The 22,402-nt window shown below is 38.1% G+C and overlaps 3 protein-coding genes across 3 annotated transcripts; 1 reads left to right on the top strand and 2 right to left on the bottom strand.

The window, feature by feature from the left end:
* The first annotated feature begins 103 nt into the window (after positions 1-103).
* LOC108219534 (thylakoid lumenal 29 kDa protein, chloroplastic) lies at positions 104-11,136 on the top strand. Its single transcript, XM_017393028.2, has 11 exons — positions 104-322; positions 514-612; positions 774-858; positions 949-983; positions 1,073-1,138; positions 1,219-1,259; positions 1,506-1,636; positions 2,524-2,630; positions 8,995-9,132; positions 10,414-10,548; positions 10,770-11,136. Exons 1-11 carry the CDS (start codon positions 242-244, stop codon positions 10,878-10,880), a joined length of 1,029 nt encoding a protein of 342 aa, XP_017248517.1. The 5' UTR covers positions 104-241; the 3' UTR covers positions 10,881-11,136.
* A 3,788-nt stretch (positions 11,137-14,924) lies between these two features.
* On the bottom strand, positions 14,925-16,121 carry LOC108217540 (VQ motif-containing protein 9). Its single transcript, XM_017390369.2, has one exon. The coding sequence runs from the start codon at positions 16,002-16,004 to the stop codon at positions 15,219-15,221; it is 786 nt and encodes a 261-aa protein (XP_017245858.1). The 5' UTR covers positions 16,005-16,121; the 3' UTR covers positions 14,925-15,218.
* Positions 16,122-19,026: 2,905 nt separating this feature from the next.
* On the bottom strand, positions 19,027-22,402 carry LOC108217539 (receptor-like protein 7). The gene has a single exon (XM_017390368.2). The coding sequence runs from the start codon at positions 22,139-22,141 to the stop codon at positions 19,235-19,237; it is 2,907 nt and encodes a 968-aa protein (XP_017245857.2). The 5' UTR covers positions 22,142-22,402; the 3' UTR covers positions 19,027-19,234.

The raw sequence follows: 22,402 nt of genomic DNA, 5'->3' as shown, positions 1-22,402 counted from the left end.
ATACATAAGCGACGTTAAACGAATTGGTGAAAAGGAAAAAAAAATTGAATAGAAAATCTAAAAGAAGAGTGTATAGATGACACCTATGCCCACAAAATCTTGAGAAAGAAAAAAAAGATAGGAGGATAACAAAAACTCACAATCCACACATAGTTGAAAGTGAAACCCCACAGACTTGGCAGAGGAGCTCAACTCACACATCCCCTGTTTCTCCTCCCTCTGCAAGAAGAAGCTCCTGGCAATGGGGTTTGTCTCATTCCTCTCTACTCTCCCTTTGATTCCAGCGGCTTCTTCTTCAGCCACTGCGCCCATTCTCCCTCCTGTAAGCTTCTTTTCTCACTGTTTTTTCTTTGGCCAAGTTGTTTATCTTTTATTATTAGTAATAATGTTCTATGTGATTCTGAATATGCTTGAGTCATATGATCATGTTTATTACATGTCTTGAATCAAGATATTGGAAATGTATGTGGAATCTTGAATCACTTACAAGAAGTTCATTTACGGAATGAACAGGGTACAATTCGTTGTAAATTTCAAGAAAATGTGGCCATTGAGGAGCATGGCTTTCGTCGAAGAGATGTTGTTCAGGGCCTTGGGCTTGCCATGGGAATGGTGAGATCATTACGCTTAATTATTGTTTTGTGTACAAGGGGGGTGGGAGCAATACAGCTAGAACAACAGCCCTTTTGTGCATACTCATTTTACTCGCTAGAACATTAGAATATGACGTGATAGTGGAAATTTTTTAATTTTTCTTTGGCGGGTCATTACAGGAATTATTAACAAGCTCAAGCTCATACGTTGAAGCAGCTAATGCTGCTGATCTGATACAGCGTGGACAGCGTTCAGATTTTCAGTGTAAACACTCTTTCATGTGAGATATGTTATATTTATTGCTTCAACTTGTGTTTTGTCTCTAATATGTAAGTTAATATCTTTTATCGGCAGCAAAAATTAAGACAACCCTCTATACATCTATAAAGGTATCAGTTCGAATTCATATCTAATATCAAGTTTACCACACTTCTATCATGCAATTGCACAATTTAACATCATCCTTATCAAATCACAGGCGAATCCGGATCTTGTTCCCTCCATATTGACTTTGGCACTTAATGACATTATGACGTTTGACAAGGTTGAGACAAATTGTTGCTAGTTCTATCCCAAGTTTATATATGAAAAAGAAATTTGAAGTAATTTTATTTAAGTTTGTAGGCTACAAAAACTGGGGGTCCAAATGGATCGATACGCTTCAGGTATTGCACGAGTACCCTAACCTTCTCATATTCCTTTCACTGCATGTTAGTGTAGTTGTTTCAAAGAGGCAATGCTGTTATTTCTATCAAAAAATCATACTGCACTCATATCAGTTGAAGGGCTGTCTTTAGTCCACCATATTCAATCTCTATATATTCATTTCACCTTTATTGCCAGTGTTTGTCTTTCTGCTTGTTTATCGCAGTAACCTTAATTGCCTTTTACAAATTTCTTATGGTATGAAGCTCAGAAATTAACAGACCAGAAAATAAGGGCCTTTCTGGTGCTCTGGGTTTATTGGAGGAAGCAAAAAAGGAAATTGATTCATACTCCAAGGGTGGACCCATCTCATATTCAGATCTCATTCAACTTGGAGGTAAGGCAGGATTGAGTATCTAGTTTATGTTGTTATTCCAATCTATATGCCAACCCGCCACTCATTTTCGAATGCCTTTCTATTCATATTTTTTGATAATTTTTTTGGACAAGAATTTGATCTTGAAAAGACATTAATTTAGAATTGGAAAAATTAGACTACAATTTACAAATTACAGATCAGAACGGCAGGTTCTTTCTCAAATGAAACATTTATAGAATGAGTTAGAGCTAGCTAACTGCTATTTTTTAAAAGGGAAAGCTGGCATCCAAAAAATCGACATATGTTCCAAGATTACTGCCAGTAAATATTCAAATCCAATTTTCTGTATTAAGCACCTGGTAAAATGCTATTGTTGCTCAACTACTCAATAAAGAGTAAAATAATTAGTTTCATCACTAGTCTTTTGATGTTTCCTGAACTCATTGTGACTCCCAAGTTCTTTGTGAACCTGGTAATGACCTTTGCGATCAAGTTGTTTAGTTTCTGGCTTATGTTTATCTGACTATTGGAAATTTGGAAGGGTTCCCTCTCTTTTAACTAGGAGCATGAATTTGGAATTTGTGTTGGAACCTACTTCAAAATTGTTTTTATTGTTTAATTTTATTTCGGTCTTTATTCTCCCAAATGGCTGAGCATGATTTTTTGTTTTGACATTTAAGCAGGTGTTACTTTAAGGGATTGTTTTCTGCAAGCTAAAACCTGACTCTGCATACATAAAATGTTAATGCTCTTATTAATTTAAGACATATTCAACCCCCTAGCCCTCCTCCCCAAAAACAGAAAGTACAAGAAGATATGTTCGGCTTTATAGTCTTTACAAAGTCTGAGAAACAGAAGAACAAACCTGATATGCAATTATTTATATCTGTATGTCATTAATGTAGCACAAAGCGCCATGAAATCTAGCTTTCTGGCTTCTGCTATAAGAAAGTGTGGCGGGAATGAAGAAAAAGGGACCACATTATACGGTGCATTTGGTTCAAGTGGCCAGGTTAGTCCTGTTAAGATATATGTTCAACTTCATTATACATGTCACGGTTTAGCTTTTTCAAAGGCTCAAACTCATTCATATATGTATAAATTCTTTCAAGATTATTTAATTAACTCATATAGCAAAAATAGTTTGCAATTATTTATATCATCAATCTGCTAGAGAACACTACTCAGATCCACACCAAGCACACTAAATTGCAAAACAACTTAACACAGCAGAAGGAAATAGTATGATTCGATTACAACTGAAAAGATAACAACCACTATTCGAGAGGTGGCCTCTCCCAAAACCCAACACAATACTAATATTTCGATAAACAACCCTCAGCCCTGAATCTTCACATGTATAGTCATGCCTTAGCATAAAATCTATTTTACCCTCACATTCTAATATAATAAACTGTTGCATAATTATAATACTATTATTATGCTCTTTCTGTCTTGCTCTGGGCCTCTGCATTGGCCCTCTTCTCCTTGGGCCGCCTGTGATACATTATCTGGGCTGGTGGTGCCACAGGGTCCTTAGCATTACCCGCCGCCCAAACCGACACCTTGTCCTCAAGGTGGAACGAAGGAAACATTTGGTTGAGGTAATCAAATTCTTCCCAGGTAGCTTCAACTTCGGACAACCCCTCCCACTTGATAAGCACTTCTCCTCCACCCACAGTAGACCCCTGAATCTGGCGAACACCCAAAACTTTCTCCGGGTTCCCCTCCCACTCCATATTACTAGTGATATTGCTTGGGACAGTAGGTTGTGCTGGTATGGTGCCTTCTGCCTTCCTCAACTGAGACACATGGAAAACAGGATGGATCTGAGAGGTTGCTGGTAATAGTAATTTGTATGCCACCTTTCCTATACGCTGTTCCACTTGGAATGGTCCATAATAGCGCGCAGCCAGTTTGGCACATGTGCGTCTAACCAGGGACTGCTGACGGTATGGTTGTAATTTCAGATAGACATAGTCCCCTACTTGGAATTCCAAATCTCGACGAGATGCATCTTCTTGGAACTTCATACGCTGCTGGGCCCTCAACAGTTGGACCTTGAGGTCATCTAATATGGCGTCTCGCTCCTGCAGTTGATCCTCGAGGCTAGAAACAGAAGTACTGCCCGGTATAAACTTAACCAAAGGGGGAGGATCGCGGCCATACAGAGCTTTGAATGGAGTGTAGCCTGTTGAAGCATGGTAAGAGGTGTTGTACCAGAATTCAGCCCATGGTACCCAAGAGGCCCAAGTTTTTGCTTTGCCCGTGATGAAGCATCTCAGAAAAGTCTCTATGCATTTGTTCACTACCTCAGTTTGACCGTCCGTTTGCGGATGGTATGCTGTGCTGTGGAGCAACTTAGTGCCTTGTAGCTTAAAAAGCTCTCGCCAAAATAAACTGAGGAATATTTTATCGCGATCAGAGACAATGGTTGTGGGAAACCCATGTAATCGCGCAACCTCCTTGACAAACACTGCTGCGATACTGGAAGCAGTGAAGGGGTGCTTGAGGGGAATAAAGTGTGCATACTTAGTGAGACGGTCTACCACCACTAATATAGAATTCATTCCGTTTGAGCTTGGCAACCCTTCAACGAAGTCCATCGAGATTTCATCCCACACCGTCGCCGGAATCGGTAGAGGATTCAGTAGCCCTGCAGGCTTTAAAGTCTGGGCCTTGGCCTGCTGACAGACCACACACTTTCTTATATAGGTGGCAACGGTTTTTCTCATTCCAGGCCAGAACCAACACGACGCCAATCGTTGGTATGTCTTAAGTTCTCCTGAGTGTCCTCCTAGCGGAGAATCATGGTAAGCATGTAACAACTGATCTACCAATGAGCCATTGTTGGGAATGACGACACGCCCTTTATATTTAACCACCCCCTGATCGAGGCTATAGCCCTCGGACACAGCACGTCCGGCTTCAAGATCACCCCGAATTTTCTTCATGAAAGGGTCGTCTTGAATCAGATTTTGTATATCTCCCCACTGAGGTCCAGACATAGTGATGCAAGTGCCCAACTCACCTTTTACAGTTCCCTGTCTAGACAGGGCATCCGCCACACGATTGGAGGCTCCTGTGCGATATTGAATTTCAAAATCGTAGCCCATCAACTTGCTTACCCACTTCTGGTATTCCGGACCAACCTCCCTTTGTTCCATCAAAAATTTCAAGCTCTGCTGGTCGGTGCGTACCACAAACCGACGGCCCAATAGATAATGGCGCCACTTAAGAACTGCTAGGACAATGGCCATGAGTTCCTTCTCGTATATCGATTTAAGGCGTGCCCGAGGCCCCAAAACCTTGCTGAAATAAGCAATTGGATGCCCATCCTGCTGCAAAACTGCGCCCAACCCGAAACCAGAGGCGTCAGTCTCCACTATGAACCCCTGTTTAAAATCTGGCATGGCCAGGATTGGAGCCGTAGCTAAAGCTTCTTTCAAGGCTGTAAAAGCAGCCGTAGCCTGCTCAGACCACCCAAACTGATCCTTTTTCATTTGATCTGTGAGAGGCTGCGCTATAGATGCATAACCAGCAATGAATCGACGGTAGTAACCTGTCAAGCCCAGGAAGGAACGCAGGTCCTTTAGATTTTGAGGTTGGGGCCAAGAGATCATGGCCTGAATCTTGCTGTCATCAACGGACACCCCCTGTCCCGATACTATGTGCCCCAAATAAGCAAGTTTAGCCTGCCCAAACTCACATTTACTCCAATTAGCATAGAGATTATGATTCTGCAGTGTGGTGAGTACTTGAGATAGGTGCTGTTGATGTTCCTCCGGACTGGTGCTATAGACCAATATGTCATCAAAGAATACCAGTACAAAGCGACGTAGAAACGGCTTAAAAACAGTGTTCATAAGAGCCTGAAATGTCGCTGGGGCATTCATAAGCCCGAAGGGCATAACTAAAAACTCGTAGTGGCCCTCATGTGTCCGAAAGGCTGTTTTCGGCACATCCTCAGCTCGTACTCTGATCTGGTGGTACCCAGATTTGAGGTCCAATTTCGAAAAAATACACGCTCTATGTAGCTCGTCTAGAAGCTCATCAATGACCGGTATCGGGAATTTATCTGCTACAGTGACCTTGTTCAAGGCACGATAATCAACGCAGAATCTCCAGGAGCCATTTTTCTTCTTGACTAAAATCACTGGGCTAGAGAACGGACTATTAGAGACTTGAACAATACCAGCCTTAAGCATGTCGCGAATTAAAGACTCAATCTCATCTTTCTGAGCTTGCGAGTACCTATATGGTCGAACACTTACTGGGTCAGTCCCATCTTTGAGGATGATAGCATGTTCATGGCCTCTTGATGGAGGAAGACCTGCTGGCATTTCGAATACAGCCTTGTATTGTTGAAGTGTTTGTTGGAGGAATGGAGGTACCACTGGCTCACACTGGTCAGGTGGTGGGGAAGCAGACCCAGCTAATGAATTGAACTCCACCAAAAACCCTTGGTCCTCTCGCTTAATGGTCTTTAACAGAGCTTTTAGCGAGATTAAAGAACGTCCCAGGGCGGGATCCCCTTTCAGAGTCACATTCTGATCCCCTAACCTGAATTTCAGAGTGTGGGTTTTCCAATTAGTGGACACCGTGCCCAATTTTTCTAGCCATTGAACCCCCAGAATGACATCCGAATTGCCGAGAGAAAGAGGAAGAAAATCTTCGACTATCGTGAGTGCTGGCAACTCGAGCACTACTGACTTACACACTCCTTCGCCTACCACCGTGTCCCCATTGCCCAATGAAACGCCAAAACCCTCAGTTGTGACTATTGTAAGGCCCAACTTCTGCACTGTCATGGTGGAGATGAAGTTATGGGTTGCACCCGGATCTATCATCACCTGGTACCACTTGTTTACCCTTGATTTCCCCCACCAATTTAAGAGTCTTCGGGTTTGAGATCCCAATCACCGAATTCAAAGAAACAGAAGATTTAACAGTAGGTGCCCCCTCATCAACACAATCTTCCCCCACTAACTCAGTGTTTTGGTGATCCTCCTGAGCATTCTTGTCCTCCTCCTGATCTTCCTGTAAAAGGATGACACTAAGTTCACTCTTCTTACAACGGTGTCCCACTGACCATTTCTCATTACAACGAAAACATTCGCCCCTCTCCCGTTTTCCTTGCAACTCTGCTTCGCTCAGTCTGCGAAACTCACCCCCAGATTTGGTTGATGACCCTCGACCTGCATTAGGAGTGCCTGGGCTAGAGGCAGAAGACATAGCAGGCAAACCACTAACAACAGATGGTATACTAACAGAAGAATGTGCAGTTTGAGACTTATTGAGCGTAGAATATGAGGGTGTAGAGGTGTGAGGGGAAAAAGCACTTACAGAAACGCGCTTAGCACTGATATGTTTGATCTTTTCCTCCACCTTGACTGCTAATTCCATGGCGTGGTCCAGTGTCAGAGGACCCAAAACACGAACCTCAGACTTCAGCTCTGGCTTTAAGCCATTTAGAAATTGGGCTAAAGCAATGTCCTCTGGCACTCCTGTCAAAGGTGCCATTAATTCGATAAACCGGCGTCTGTAATCCAGGACATCCGCCGTCTGATGATGATGCAGCCACTGTTCTTGCAAACTTCCCGTAGAGGTGGAGCGAAATTGTCGAAGCAACATGCCCTTCAATTCTGCCCAGTTGCGAATGGGGCGACGCCCATTCTCCCACTGATACCAGAGTAACGCATCGCCGTCTAAAGAGACTACGGCAGCCTCCAACACCTCCTCTTCTCCCAGGCGGTAAAAATGAAAATAACGTTCAGCTCTCAATATCCAGCCGTCGGGGTTAGTCCCAGTAAATACCGGTAGATCCAGTTTCTTAACCCGCCAATTGCCCCCGACCTGGTCACCGGGTCGACCCGACCCGCCTCTACCTGAACCAACACCCGATCCCTCCGAACGACCCGATCCATTACCCACTCCTGGACCCGAGTTTGAATTGGAGCCATGGATGAGAGCTGAATCAGATTGTTTCAAAGCCGATAACGACGAACGGATCTCCGCCTGAAACTTGTCTTGTTCGTCCTTAGATCTCGCGACTCGAGCCTCCAAACGTTGCATCGATTGCTCAATCGACAAGGTCAAGTGGTCGATGAGAGAGCTCTGCATCGTACGAGCCGCACTGTTGACAGCGACCGAAACTTGCTCCGCCATGGCGGCGCGGAGGTCAACAAGCCCTTGTTCCAGCTGTTCGATACGGTATTGATTAGATGGAGGTGCACCCATGGCGACAGTAGATCGAAGCGCTCTGATACCACTTTGCTAGAGAACACTACTCAGATCCACACCAAGCACACTAAATTGCAAAACAACTTAACACAGCAGAAGGAAATAGTATGATTCGATTACAACTGAAAAGATAACAACCACTATTCGAGAGGTGGCCTCTCCCAAAACCCAACACAATACTAATATTTCGATAAACAACCCTCAGCCCTGAATCTTCACATGTATAGTCATGCCTTAGCATAAAGTCTATTTTACCCTCACATTCTAATATAATAAACTGTTGCATAATTATAATACTATTATTATGCTCTTTCTGTCTTGCTCTGGGCCTCTGCATTGACCCTCTTCTCCTTGGGCCGCCTGTGATACATTATCTGGGCTGGTGGTGCCACAGGGTCCTTAGCACAATCATTCATTATTCTTTTAAAGTTGGACAAACTTGCATATAATTTGATAATATTTGTTTTGGTTACACGTTTTCCTACTTAAAGCTATATATTATGAAACAGCTTTACAATAACTGTATTTTATTGGTGCAAAGCCATCAAGATTGCTGATACTAGAAGTTGTTATCGACATTTACCCCAGTGAAGCGACCAGAATTTGATGATATTTACATTTGTCATTATCAACCAAGTTAAATTTTCCCAGACCCTTCTCCCTGAGCGGATATACTGGGTAATATGGTGGGGTTTGGTTAATAAAGCCTTTGAATTCTTAAATATTTGGAGTTTTGCTAAATTATTGCAACTCTCGCGCTAGTTTTGATGGAGAAATTGGATTGCATGTTGGTTGTTGCTTGTTAAATACTGTTTCACTAATATGAACATTCTAAAACATTTCGGAGCCTCTCGACTCCAACAGCACAAGTACCTATCCACCCACTAACACAGCAAAAGTTCCCTAATAAGTTTATCATTTGGATCATTTTGTATGCATATTGACAATCTGGAAACTTAATATATTGAGCTGGTGTATCCAGCAATTGAATATTCTGATGCTTGCCAAGTCCCAACTATAGACTGCTTACACATGTTCTGTGTCCTGTTTACTAAATTTTTTAATTTTCGTAACATTCTTAAACATTTCTACTGTCTGCATTAAAAGCTTACAATTGTATCTCCCACCCACAGTGGGGACTTTTTGATAGAAATTTCGGGAGGTTGGATACCCAAGAGCCAGATCCTGAAGGAAGAGTTCCCGAATGGGAGAAAGCAAGTGTTCAAGAAATGAAAGATAAATTCTCTGCCATTGGCTTTACTCCCCGCCAGGTAAATTCTCTGCCATTAGCTTTACTCCCCGTCAGGTGCTTCCATTACGTGAACAAATCTGAAATTTAACTAGGATCTTGTTTCACTTCAGCATTCAGTTATTGTCTCAGGTTTTATGAGGTATAGCCAGATGTTCTGATTAGAGTAGATCACCATTTATTTGGGCTGTTAAGTAAATGCAGTTATAAGTTACATGGAGTACCTCGCAACTGTTAGTTTTCCAAGTGGGGCGTGTCACCAAATAATTAGCCTGAAATCAGAAGTCATATAATCTGAAAGGGGTTAATAGGCAAAAACATCACTGAACTCTTGGCCAACTTGCAGTTGGGTCATTGAAGTCAAAAAGTTTGCAAACGGATCACAGAACTAAATTTAACTTGCAATCAACTTATTAAACTAATAAAAATTTGCATTTAGGTCACTGTGCTGTTAAGTATGAGTTGACTTTAACGGAATCCGTTAAAAAATAATAAAAAAATTTGAAAAAAATATAAAAATTCGATTTTCATAAAAATATTCTTAAAACTTAAAAAAATCTGAAAATTTTGAAAAAACTTTAAAAAATATGGAATGTTTTTAAAAAAATATGAAAAATGTAAAAACTTCGAAAAAAATCTAAAAATTTTGAAAAAAAAATTTAAAAATCGAAAAAATCTGGAAATTCAAAAAATATACTTAAATTTTTGAAGTTAAAAAAAATTTAGACTTTTTTCCAAATTTCCAGATGTTTTTGAAGTTTTAAATTTTCAAAACCGAGTTTTTAAAAAATCAAATTTTAATATTTTTTTTCAATTTTTTTATTTTTTTTAACGGATTCTGTTAAAGTCAACTAATATTTAACGGCGCAGTGACCTAAATGCAAATTTTTATTAGTTCAGTGAGTTGACTGCAAGTTAAATCCAATTCTGTGATCCGTTTGCAAACTTTTTGAGTTCAGTGACCCAATTGCAAGTTGGTCATCAGTTTGATGATCTTTTTGCCTATTAACCCGATCTGAAAGTATGAGATCACAGCATCTTGTAGTTGGTTAAATCTATTTAATTGAAAATGAGTTAGACATTGTAGTTTGCAAACTTTTTGAGTTCAGTGACCCAATTGCAAGTTGGTCATCAGTTTGATGATCTTTTTGCCTATTAACCCAATCTGAAAGTATGAGATCACAGCATCTTGTAGTTGGTTAAATCTATTTAATTGAAAATGAGTTAGACATTGTAAATTAATAATGTATCCAACGATTTAGAGTCTCTCATCCAACATTTTTCTCCAACTCTTTTTGTGCAGCTAGCAGTGATGTCTGCATTTTTGGGTCCCGATCAAATAGCAACTGAGGCATTACTTGCCACAGATAAAGATGTATTGCCATGGGTGCAGAAATATCAACGTAGCAGAGAGACAGTGTCTGAGACAGACTATCAGGTAACACCAAACTCATCGCCCTTCTCAGCTCACAACTCTTTGGATTCGTTGTTTTAAGAATTTAACTGCAAAATATGAGGTCCGAACTAGCTAAGAGAACAACCACCTGCATGGAGAAACTCTTGTTTTAATTTCTCTATTTAATTACTCATTTCTCTATTGACGATATCGAGTTGTATATAGCATGCTGCCAACTCTTCTCCTAATTTGTTGCTACTCAGGTTGATTTGATCACTGCTCTTACAAAAATGAGTTGCTTGGGCCAACAAATCAACTTCGAAGCATATACATATCCTGTCAGGAAACTTGATCTGACCAAACTCAAACTGTAAAAAGAACACAACTGCTACTTCAGACATATGGTGAATTCCGCGGAGAAACACAGAGTTCATCCCCAATGGTAGAGTTTTCAGTCGTAAATCGTACTCATGGAACATAGTCAAGTGAATTTTTTGTATTGACAAATGACAAGTACCACTGATATCTTAATACTATAAGTATATATGTGAAATGTATCTGCATTTCCTTCTTCCCAATTGTGCTGTTTTTTTATTTAATTTGAAGAAATACAACACTAAACTTTCCTTCTGGATAGCTGTTGATTATATGTCTTGTTCAACATCTGCATTTTGCTGTCAGAGACTCTGAACAATAGATATGTCAGACGTATTGAACTGATAGATCGATAAAATTGGTGGTTAATCATAATTAATTATGATTAACTCATTCGTAACTTACTGAACTGATTAATTCCTCCACTATTTAATTAATTGTTCATTAACCCCGATCAATCTAATTAAGTTATGACTAATCTTATTCGGTGATACCAATAATTAAGGGGCCGTTTGGGTGAGTTTAAAATAAGTGTTTTTTGCTTAAAATAAAAAAGGTGAAGTAGAAGTCGACTTATAAATGATTAAACTGTTTGGTAAATAAGCAGAAGTCCTGAAACAAAAGCTAGTAATACTAACTTTTTTTAAGTGCTTCTCGATTTTTGACACAAACAGTACAAATAAGTGCTTATAACTTATAAATCCAGAAGTCGGCTTATATTTGTCTGTCAAACACCACCTAAGTCTGATTCCCGACTTTCCTGACCTTATTATACGATACGCACCAAGAGTGAGTATATGCTGTATTTTGGAGTAGTTGGTTAATATTTGAAAATTATGATGTGGACTGATCATTCACCAGTATTTACATCATTTTTGGCAAGGGAAATGTGGTCTGTAAATGGGAAAAGCGAGCCTGACATGCACTATTATCGAAAAAACTCTTCACAAGTTACAAACTCCGATGTTACCATTTCGTGACGTTTCATATGAAAATAGCAGGCAAGTCCTGTTCATCACATCATCATCTTTCCACTTTAAACGAAACATTATTTATCGGGGATCTCTAGATTCACTAGTAATGTACGCAATGGAGGGATGCTGAGTTTTAGGTCAATATGATTCGAGTTCACTCTGTTTACTTCCGCGAGGTAATTTATTTTCGACGCAACACTCATTAAACCGGTTCCCGTCCACAAAATCGATTAATTGAAAAATTGATAAAATCTTTTTTGAAATTGATCAAGAATTTTTAATAAATAAGAAATCTATAAAGCATAGCCAATGTCCACAAAATAAAGATTTTGTCGGAATTTGTCAAGTCAGTTCACTTTTATGTTACATACACTCGGCTATAAGTGGTCCAATATTAATACGTGTACAAGTGTAAGATTTTGAAAATTTTATATATATTTGATTTTAGATAAGTGTATGAGTATTCATACATACGTATAAATGTATGGTATCGAATATCTGACAAGAATTTTCGAGATAAAACAACGAAGGCTTGACAAGAATATTCGAGATGAAGAGCGGAATAACATACGTTCAGTTAGTCCAGTTTAATAGGGGGATACACTTCACTCGACCAACTTCTATTTTATCTCCTTTTGAAAAAGGGTGCTGTCGTGCCTAGAGGAGAATTCTTAAACCTCGACACGATGCTTGAGTTTTTTTTATCGAACAAATGGTTGAAGAGAAAATAAACAAGAGTGGAAAGCAATTGTGTAAATGATATTCGTCTACTTTTTCAATCAAGAGGCATGGATCCAAAATACTACAATCATGTAATTTTCTTATTTTTCTTTATCAAAACCCAAAATTACGTTTTGAGTTAAAAACCAATTTTAATTAGCGTTTAAAACCCACCCAAACAGTTACGTTCTGAGTATTAAATTTCCTAGCACAGGTTAACATAACGTATTAAAATAATACTATTTAAGAACATTTTTCAAAAATTGATATCCGGGACATCGATCTCCCGAGCATATGATAAAAGGGATTTTCTATGGTGCCCAAGGGCACACAATAGTCCCTAACTCCAATAAAAATAATTCCTTTTGATTGGTGGATGAGTAATAAATGATAATGGCCCCCCTGCATTTACATCAACTCCACCAATTAGAATAAGCCATTTTTATAAAATTTAGTGATTATTGTGTGCCTTTGGGCACACATTAGAAAGACCGATGATAAAAAAGAAAGAGGGCAAAGCCAGTAAACTAAAGATAAAGACAAGCCGACATATTAAAAGCCGCACTGCCCTGCACTTACCAAAAAATGTGTTATAATCATCCACCAAACTCCTTTCAAAACACTAATTGGGTCAACAATTTTTTGGTCTGTAGGATTGAGACCCCATCCATGTCTCACTCACCAACACCAATAAAAACCTTTTTTTTAAACTCCAAACTAAAATGGGTCATGTTCCCTGACAACCGCGTGTTAGATAAAAGTTATCTAACACACTGTACGGGGCCGTTAGATTTATATTTCAAAGACCCAGATCCAATTTGAGATTTTAATGTATCCGCTATAAATAACCGCGGATAGAGAAAACTCCCTTCCGCGGAAAATAACCGCGGATTGAGAGTTTCTGCGGAAAATAACCACGGATACATTAAAACCCCAAGATTGGATCTGAGCCCCTGAAATATAAATCTAATGGCCCCCGTACAGTGATAACCCTTATCTAACACGCGGTTGCTAAGTAACAGACCCAACTAAAATAGTCCAAGTAACCAATATCAGACAAGAACGGTGCTTAACATCCTAATCATGAAACAAAAGATAATATTCATGATTATGTGATTACACCAAGAAAAAAACAATTGGCCGCTAGAGGACCACATTGGTCCAAATCGTCCCAGCAATTGGTTCACAGCATAGAGACAACAGACATTGTAAAAATATTCAAACAAGAGGCATGGATTCCACAGAACAAGTGGGATATAATCAGAGATACTGCACAAACCTAAACAAATGGTAAAGATGCATGCTAGATATGTACACAAGCAAACTCGAAATAAACTCACATTCAAAGTACATGGCAGGAATGAGCACAAGAAAAAAACTCGGACAAATCTTGGAAGTAGACGATAAACTCACATTCAAAGTACATGGCAGGAATGAGTTTATATGGTTTCTGCCTCTCGACTGTGTCCAGTGTTGAAACTGGACATTATGTGGACAATAGAAAAGACGCGAAGAAAAGTCACTACATAATTATGAGGGGAACAATGTGGTATAACTGATCTAAAATCGCAATAAAGGAGAACTCACTATGTAATTATGAGGGGAACAATGTGGTATAACTGAACTAAAATCGCAATAAAACCACAGAACTCTACAGACCCAGCACCCTCAACTGCGGCAAGCAATTCTTGGCAACATCAAATTGTTTTCGGTTATATAGATAAAACTGAATTGCACCTCTATCTACTAATTTCACTCCAACAGCAAAAGGAAAGGCCAGGGGAAACTGTGGACTCAGTCAACAAAAATTAAATATGAGAATTTTCAGCTGCCCAACAACCTAAGAAACAAAAACCTATGAACTAAAGTTAAAAACCTAATATTAAAAAGTTTAAGGTCTCCGAAACTTAAAATCGATAGAACCTCAAAAAACAAATAAACCATCAAATTCTACTTCTTAAGAATATGCAAGTAGTTCTTCATGGAGATTTATATCATGATAGCTATACGTAAACACACATCTACCTTAAAATACAGACAGCCAGCTAAAATCAACAAGAAAGTATAAACCCCAATTAAAACCCGAAAAAACATGAGAATTATAAGTTCAATACCAACATTTGCCTTGTTTGATCGAACAAGTAGTCACTTGTAGACTAAATTATCACATTGACGCAAAAATAACAAAATGAACCACAACTACAGCATATAATCAATCAACTTCGAAACCAATCACTTCTGAGGCCAAACAAACCCTTGAACAAATACTGAACCAAGATTATCAAATTCGATGAAAACCAATTCAAGCAAATATATATACAATTATACCACTTCATAGAACTAACGATATCAAGAGCAAGAATAAGGCAATAACTTTATACCAAAGGACAGTCGAATTACATCCACCAAAACACAAGTTTGAAACTATCATAAACAACACTATCAAACCGAAAATGCTAAACCACATCTAAACTTCTGTTTCCAAAGTCGATTTTCGATATACAAAACACTAATTAAAACTATAGAGCAACCAAATATACTTAAAATCCCTGATAAAATTTACAAAAAACAAACAAACATAATTGATAATTCTATATCATTTTATAACCTCCTACAAGCCTTACCATCAAACTACGCAATCTCTCAATTCCCTTTCCATCTCGGGCTCGAAACTGAAGGCGAAAGAGGAAACCCTAGCGGCGAAGGATACGGCGATTTCGGAGACGGTATACAGCCATAAGACGACGAAGGCGTCGGGAATTGGATTGACGACGCCGGCGCTATATTCTCAGGCGGCAGAGGCGGCGCAGCGAAGTTATTCCACCGTGGCGACGGAAAGTTCGCGTTTTGAATGTACCGCATGTACGCCGAGATCGGCGACTCCGCGGCGGTGTGAACCGACGGAAACGGAGGAAGCGGCGACAACGGCTGCCGGAGAAAGCTAGGGTTCATCGGCGGCGGCGCGTTGATTTGCGGCAACGGCGGCGGCCGGATCTTCTGCAGCCGCGAACTCGTCGGCTTCGGCGCTTGAATCGGCGGCGGCGTATTGAACCGCTCGTGAGCCGGCGAACCGGTCAGCTGCTGAACCACGTCGCGAAAATCACTCTTATTAATATTATAAACCGGCGGCTGATGCTGCTGCTGCGGCTGGTGCAGATTCAACGGCTGCGATTGAGTCTGACTCATAACCAGCGGCTGAACCAACGGCTGAGATCGCTCCACGCCCTTCTCCTCAATCATCTCATTAAGAGTGGCAGAGTTGTAATTATTATCAAACATAGTGGTCTTTTTAGGCTTAGAAATTTTATGAGAGAGCTTGTTGACATGTTTGAGGAACTGATCTCTATCTCTCTTACCACTACTATTGTTGTTGTTACCAGTAGTTGTAGTAGAAGAAGATTCAGTTGCTGTAAGAGAAGCTTTTTCCATTTCGATTATAAAAAATATCTGTGTAAGTATAGATCTGTGTTTATATAGCCATTTAGTCAGTGACTCTTCGAATACTTTTCTCTAGAAAAGAAGGGTTTGCGGATATATACCAACTTTACTGTAAGCGTAAATCTTGTGTCATATGCAGGAGTTTTATTATTATTTTATACATTAAAATATTTTATCTAGTTTTTCACCTTTTTGTAAAATAGTTTTTTCTAAAATGAGTTTTGTCTCTAAAATAGTATAATAATAATAATTGAATATATGATTTTTTATAGCATTCAGGTTTCTTCATTTATTTTTTTAAATCAAACTATAATCTGAATTGCTAAATTGAAATTTGATTGTTCGACGCTATAAATTTTGGAGAAAAGGTACTGGATGTTACAAAACACAAAAATAATATTCACAATAATAAAGTTGGAAAAAAAGTCCCAATTTCTTTTATTAATGTCAAATAATTTAATATTTTCAATTTTGGGAAAAAAGTTAGATTGTACACCGTTATGTTCTTTTAATCATAACGGAATGCTATAACGTGCAGCGTTATGTTCTTTTAATCCTAATTATGTAACGTTCTGTTTTTTTTAATCCTAATACAATTTAACGTTTGCTTGTTTAATTATACATGATGTAGTGTTCTGTTTTATTTAACCCTAACAAAAGTACATAACGCTACATAATGTAGTTAACAAACGCTAAATGCTATATAATATAGTGTTAACACCTCATATTGGAGGTCGGAACATTAGTGTTTCAAATTATGATAATGGAGCCCACCAACCTAAATATTAAATCTAAATAGAAATATTTTATGATATATTATATTTTATTATAATTTTTTATTGAAAAACTTAGATTATTGAAAATATATAAAATGTTTAAGATTATATATAGAAATAACAAAGAAGTTTCATGGCACGATTATAAGCTATTGTATGTTATATATATGATAATACTTATTTTGTGATATTTTGATTTTATAAAATTATCAATCATCAATATACTTATATAAATCAATATACTTTTATAAAGGAGAAGCGAGGGGCGTGTAGGTGGCGCCTCTCAGACAGCTCCGTTCTATTTTTTTAATTTTTTTGAATTTTTGGATGAAAAATATCAAAAATTAGAACTGCTTTTTTTAGTTTCGGATATATTGGAAGCAAGTTTCAGAACTACCTTTTTTAGTATCAAAATTATTGGAAGAAAATTTCAAATTATGATCTGATTTTAAAAATATCAAAAATAAAAATTACTTTTTTTAGTTTCGGATATATTGAAAAAAAGTTTCAAAACTACCTTTTTTCAATATATCAAAAATAAAAAATGTCTACCTTAATAAATATCAAATCAGAATTCAAAACTTCTTTTCAATTATTTTGATACCGAAAAAGGCATGGATGACAAGGTTAATAAATTAATTGTTAGTAATATATGTTTGTTGTCATTCTTTTATAATATTTGTTTTGTTCATCGGACATGTTTGTTGTTGTTAACTTTTACGAAAAAGGCTTACTTTTCTTTCTAAGACTATGACTATATTTTTGGAAATATTATAATATAAAATTTATTTAATTCTATAAATATTAGTTTTGAATTATCAATATAATTTTTATAAGACGTTGCAAATTTATTTTATTTTACAAATATTAAAGTTGAGTCCTTAATATAATTTATAGAGGCCGCTGCAACGCGTGGCTTCTCAACTAGTTATAAACCTATATTATATAAAATAATTATATAATTTAACATATTACTATATTAAATTAATGCTAACGATCCAATTAATTGTTTCAAATTTCAATTAATTCCTGGTTTTTTTTTTTAAAATGAGAATAAAATTTAATTCCTGGTTGAGTGTACTTCTAATCCTCAACGGTCATCCCAGCTAAGTCTTGTTTCATCTATGATCGGAAGTGTTAAACCCTTGTCTTAATAACAGCTGTGTTGTGCTACAGATTTACTAACAGCTGTGTTATACTGGGCACAGATTTACTAACGGAAACTAGGAAGAAATCTTTTTGTTATTGCTTTGACTCGGATTCCCCAAAAAATGGATCCCGCTACTATGATTCCGAATTAAATTAAATACTTATTCTACAACAACGAAAGCACTTTTCATCCTTTCAGGGATATGGCCTGGAAAAAAAAGCGTCATAATGTGGTTTTCTGGGAATGTTTAACCACCAATAGAAGAGCAGTAGTACGAGGTTCGTGTCTGTCAGTTTTTCTGCCCTGAATTCCGGGGCATCAAATTTATTGAAATGCTCTAATGGAAAGTCTGCTGCAAATTAACTGTTACACAGGTTGCTGGTTCGCAACTTGAAAAACTCTTAGTCTGATCAGTGGAAGTTGTTGGGTGGCAAGATTTAGACCTGTGGCCTTAAGGAGAATTGAAAAATCAATATGATCATCTCCCAGATTAATAACTTGAAGAAATGTGCAGTTTCCTAATGATCTCGGTGATTTTCCCTGGCACTGATTTTGACTCAAAACCGCCATCTTCAGGTATGGTCCCTCTAAAGTTATTCCCTTTCTAGATTCAGTATCATTAATTCATTCTGAAGTTTTCTCAACTCCAAGGAATTTTGCAAACCAGGCTGTTATTTTTCTGTCGATATTCTTCTATTTTACTTCAAGCATGTGTAGTGATATTTTGTTCTTTCACGGTAGTTCTTAATCTGAATAAGAAGTTAGCAGACTAGCAGGCAGCCAACAACTTAGAACTTAAGAAGAGAGAATTTTTTTACATCACTGAACCATACGAAGATTTAAATTAATCATCTTCATGGAAGGACAGATCACAGATGACCACATTTATGTTCAGCGCCTATCGTTAGTTTCTACTGTCTGTTTTAGGTTTTTAAGTAGTAAATGTGAGAAAGCTTAAGGGACTGAGTCTATAATTTTAAGTTTTAATCACACAAAATGTTCCCTGATAGATTCATATCAACTCAAAGTATAAAAAGGTATGAACTCTAATTCTCTAACAAAAATTTTTGCAAATATATACTATAGTATAATAGATGCTTCAGTTGCATTAAATTCAAACAACGCTTCATAAAAGAACTTACTAATACATACATGAATGAGTGACATCAAAACAGCGAACCTAGCAATGCTGTTAAGATGACTGTTTCATGTTAATTTCAAGAAGATGTAGCTTGGAATGCTATGAAACAAGTTTGATACAGGTTGATCATCCATTGGCTTTACTTTCACTTGGTCTATTTAAGTAACTTTGAAAAGAAGCAAATAGATACATACTTGCAGCACTTTGTTGCTAGTTTGTCCCCATACACGATTCCAACTACTAGCCCGCTTCCAAATCCAATGGACAATATAATCACATCAACCACGTTCAAGAACGGATCAGAATCACTGTCTTCTTCAGAGCTTAATGGCGGTGAAGGTGTTGGCTGTTCTCCACACTTTCTGGATAGAGGTGATCCACACAATGCCATGTTTCCTTTGTAGGAGTCGTTCTGAAATGAACTAAATTGTTTCCCTTGCGGTATGGGTCCAGTTAGATGGTTAAAAGACACATTAAATATTGCAAGGAATCCTAGACCTGCTAACTGTGGAGGAATTTCACCTGTGAGAATGTTTTTGGAAATGTCAAATGACTCCAGGGCAGTGAGGTTTCCTGTGGATGGGGGGATAGCACCATTGAGGACATTGTTGGAAAGATTGAGGAAGTGAAGATTCTTAAAGCTTTCCATGGAGTCTGGAATTTTTCCAGTGAATTTGTTGCTGGAGAGATCAACAAACGTAATCAGGTTTGAGACCTTCTCATACAATAACTTGACACCTTTGTTTGTGATTGTCATAGTGTAGTCTACTGAGAGTATCCAACCTGCAATCGAAGGCAGGACTATGACATCCATATATGCCAGCTTGTCTACCTTGAATTTCATGGCATCACAATTCTTGAAGTGTTCAAGTGGCAAATCTCCTGCAAAAGAATTGTTATAGAGGTCGATGATTCGCAACTTTGGAAACTCTGAATTGGTTGTATGATTCTCTATTGTACCATGGAACATGTTGGATCGCAAAATTAGGACCTGCAGTTCTGGAAGAGTTCCAAGCCATAAAGGGAATGAGTCATCTATTTGATTGTCTCCTAGATCAAGAACTTGAAGCAAGGTGCAGTTTGCTAATGATCTTGGTACTTTCCCCTGTAATTGATTTTGACTTAAATCCAACATCGTTAGTCCTTCTGAACTCATTTCAGGTATGATTCCTTTAAAGTGGTTCCCTTTTAGATTCAGTATCATCAAATCATGGCTAGAGTTTCCTAGACATGAGGGAATCTCGCCAACCAAGTTGTTGTTACTCATTTCTAATACAATGAGAGTTTTCGCATTGCAGATCAAAGGCGAGATTTCCCCTGTCATTCTATTTCCTGATGCAAAAAAAGCTAGGGTTGATGCTGGGAGAACTGGTGGAGGACCTTCCATCATGTTATCACTTAAGTCCAATACACGTAAACGAGTCCACGGCAAGACTCCAGGATTATGGTCAAATCCTGTTAGTTGGTTTCCTCCAAGCCATACCGAATTCATGCTTTCTCTGCTTTTGTTCCAAATCCATTCTGGTATAAGTCCTTCAATTTGATTCAAATCAAGGAACAGATCTTCTAGTTCATCTTGAAACTGTAGGAAACTTGGGAACTTTCTCGTGTTGCATTCACTTAAAGCCAAGTACTTGAATTGTGGAAGAGTGGTATTGGTTTTGTTATTATCTACTAAAGAAAGAGTGTTGTGCGAAAGTTGGAGGTAAGTTAGTTTTTTCAAGCTGAGAAATATATCTTCTTCTATAGTGCCACTGAGATTAGCATGAGAAAGACTGAGATATTCAAGATTTTGAAGCTGTGACAATGATTTTGGAACTGATCCATGCATTAATTGATTGAAAGAAAGGTCAAGGTGTGTTAAATAAGTTAGGTTCATAAGCCACAATGGGACAATCCCTGAAAATTTATTAGTACTAAGATCTAAATAAGTTAGACTAGTAAGATTTGCAAAGGATGCTGATATCTTTCCGGTGAAATTATTGTTAGCCAGTGACAGGTAAGAGAGTTGTGACATGCTTGCAAGGGGTGGAACCTTGCCTGAAAAATAATTTCTGCTCAAGTCCAGTGTGGTAAGTGTGGTCATGTTACTGACTGTGGCTGGAATGAAACCTGAGAAAAGGCAGTAGTTGATATCCAGAATCCTTAGAGATTTGAGTTTCATTATGGAGTCTGGTAGCTTGCCGGAGATATCTGTGTAGTCAAGTCTTAATTCCTCAAGCTTTAGACTGGAACTAACAATTTCAGGCACATGACCCCTGAGTTTCCGGTTCCTCCCTACATCAAGAATTAGTAAGCTTGGCAGCTGGAAGATGCCAATCGGAATTTCACCATATAACCCACACTTTCTGAGCCCAAGAGTTGACAAAAAAAATAATTTTGTCATCAAATCAGGTATTGCAGATGAAATGTTCACCATACTGAGGTCAAGTACCTCCAAGTTTGTCAAGTTTCCAGCAAGGCTTCTTAGATCAGGTGTCTCAAGTTTCAAAAGATTCTCCAGGGATGAGAAATTTACATTAAAAGACAGATCAAGAGAGGTCAAGTTGGACAATTTCAAGATCTCTGATGGAATCTGGCCAGAAAATACAGAAGACGAAAGATTAAGATGTAAAAGTCTGGAAAGAGAAGCTATTTTGGATGGAATGAAGGAGTAATTAAAATGATTGTCAGCAAGATTTAAGCTGTGTAAGTGGGAAAGGCTAAATAGGCTGCTTTCAGAATCAATGGAACCATAGAGAAAACTGCTACTAAGGTCAAGACTATCGACATGACCTGTCTGTTGGTCGCAGTAGACTCCATCCCACGAGCAGCAATCCGTACTCCCGTCTCCTTGGAGCTTCCATGATTGAATCTTTGGATAAGCAGAAGGCCCATGAGAGGCTGTTTTCAGGATTTCAAACCCTTCTCTGAACCGCAACAAGGCCATTCTCTCCTCCGCATGGCAAAGCGGCTCCATGGAAGGATATGAACTTGTACTACCAACTAATCTAGAAAGAAAAATGCATAGTAGAAAGAGATGATGCAGTATGGAAATAATATATGAAGCTAATGAAACCATAATACTAATATGGTACAGTGCATATATTTTGCTTATCACTGATATGAACTATGACAACTAGGTCAGTTTATCTTATATACAACTATATATAGCCAACAAATATATAAATATGCTTCATTTATTCTTTAAGTTAGGTATGTGCATGCATGACTGCATGAGAGTCTACGAAATATACTTAAAAAACTAGTTGAATGTATAAAGAAAGACTTGAACTGTATAGATGACTAGGATCCCTGCCAGGCTGCTAAATAAACATTTCTT

This window comes from Daucus carota, chromosome 4, assembly GCF_001625215.2.
Source record: "Daucus carota subsp. sativus chromosome 4, DH1 v3.0, whole genome shotgun sequence".
Classification (NCBI taxonomy): Eukaryota; Viridiplantae; Streptophyta; class Magnoliopsida; order Apiales; family Apiaceae; genus Daucus; species Daucus carota.
This window is presented reverse-complemented; position numbering and strand designations above follow the sequence as displayed.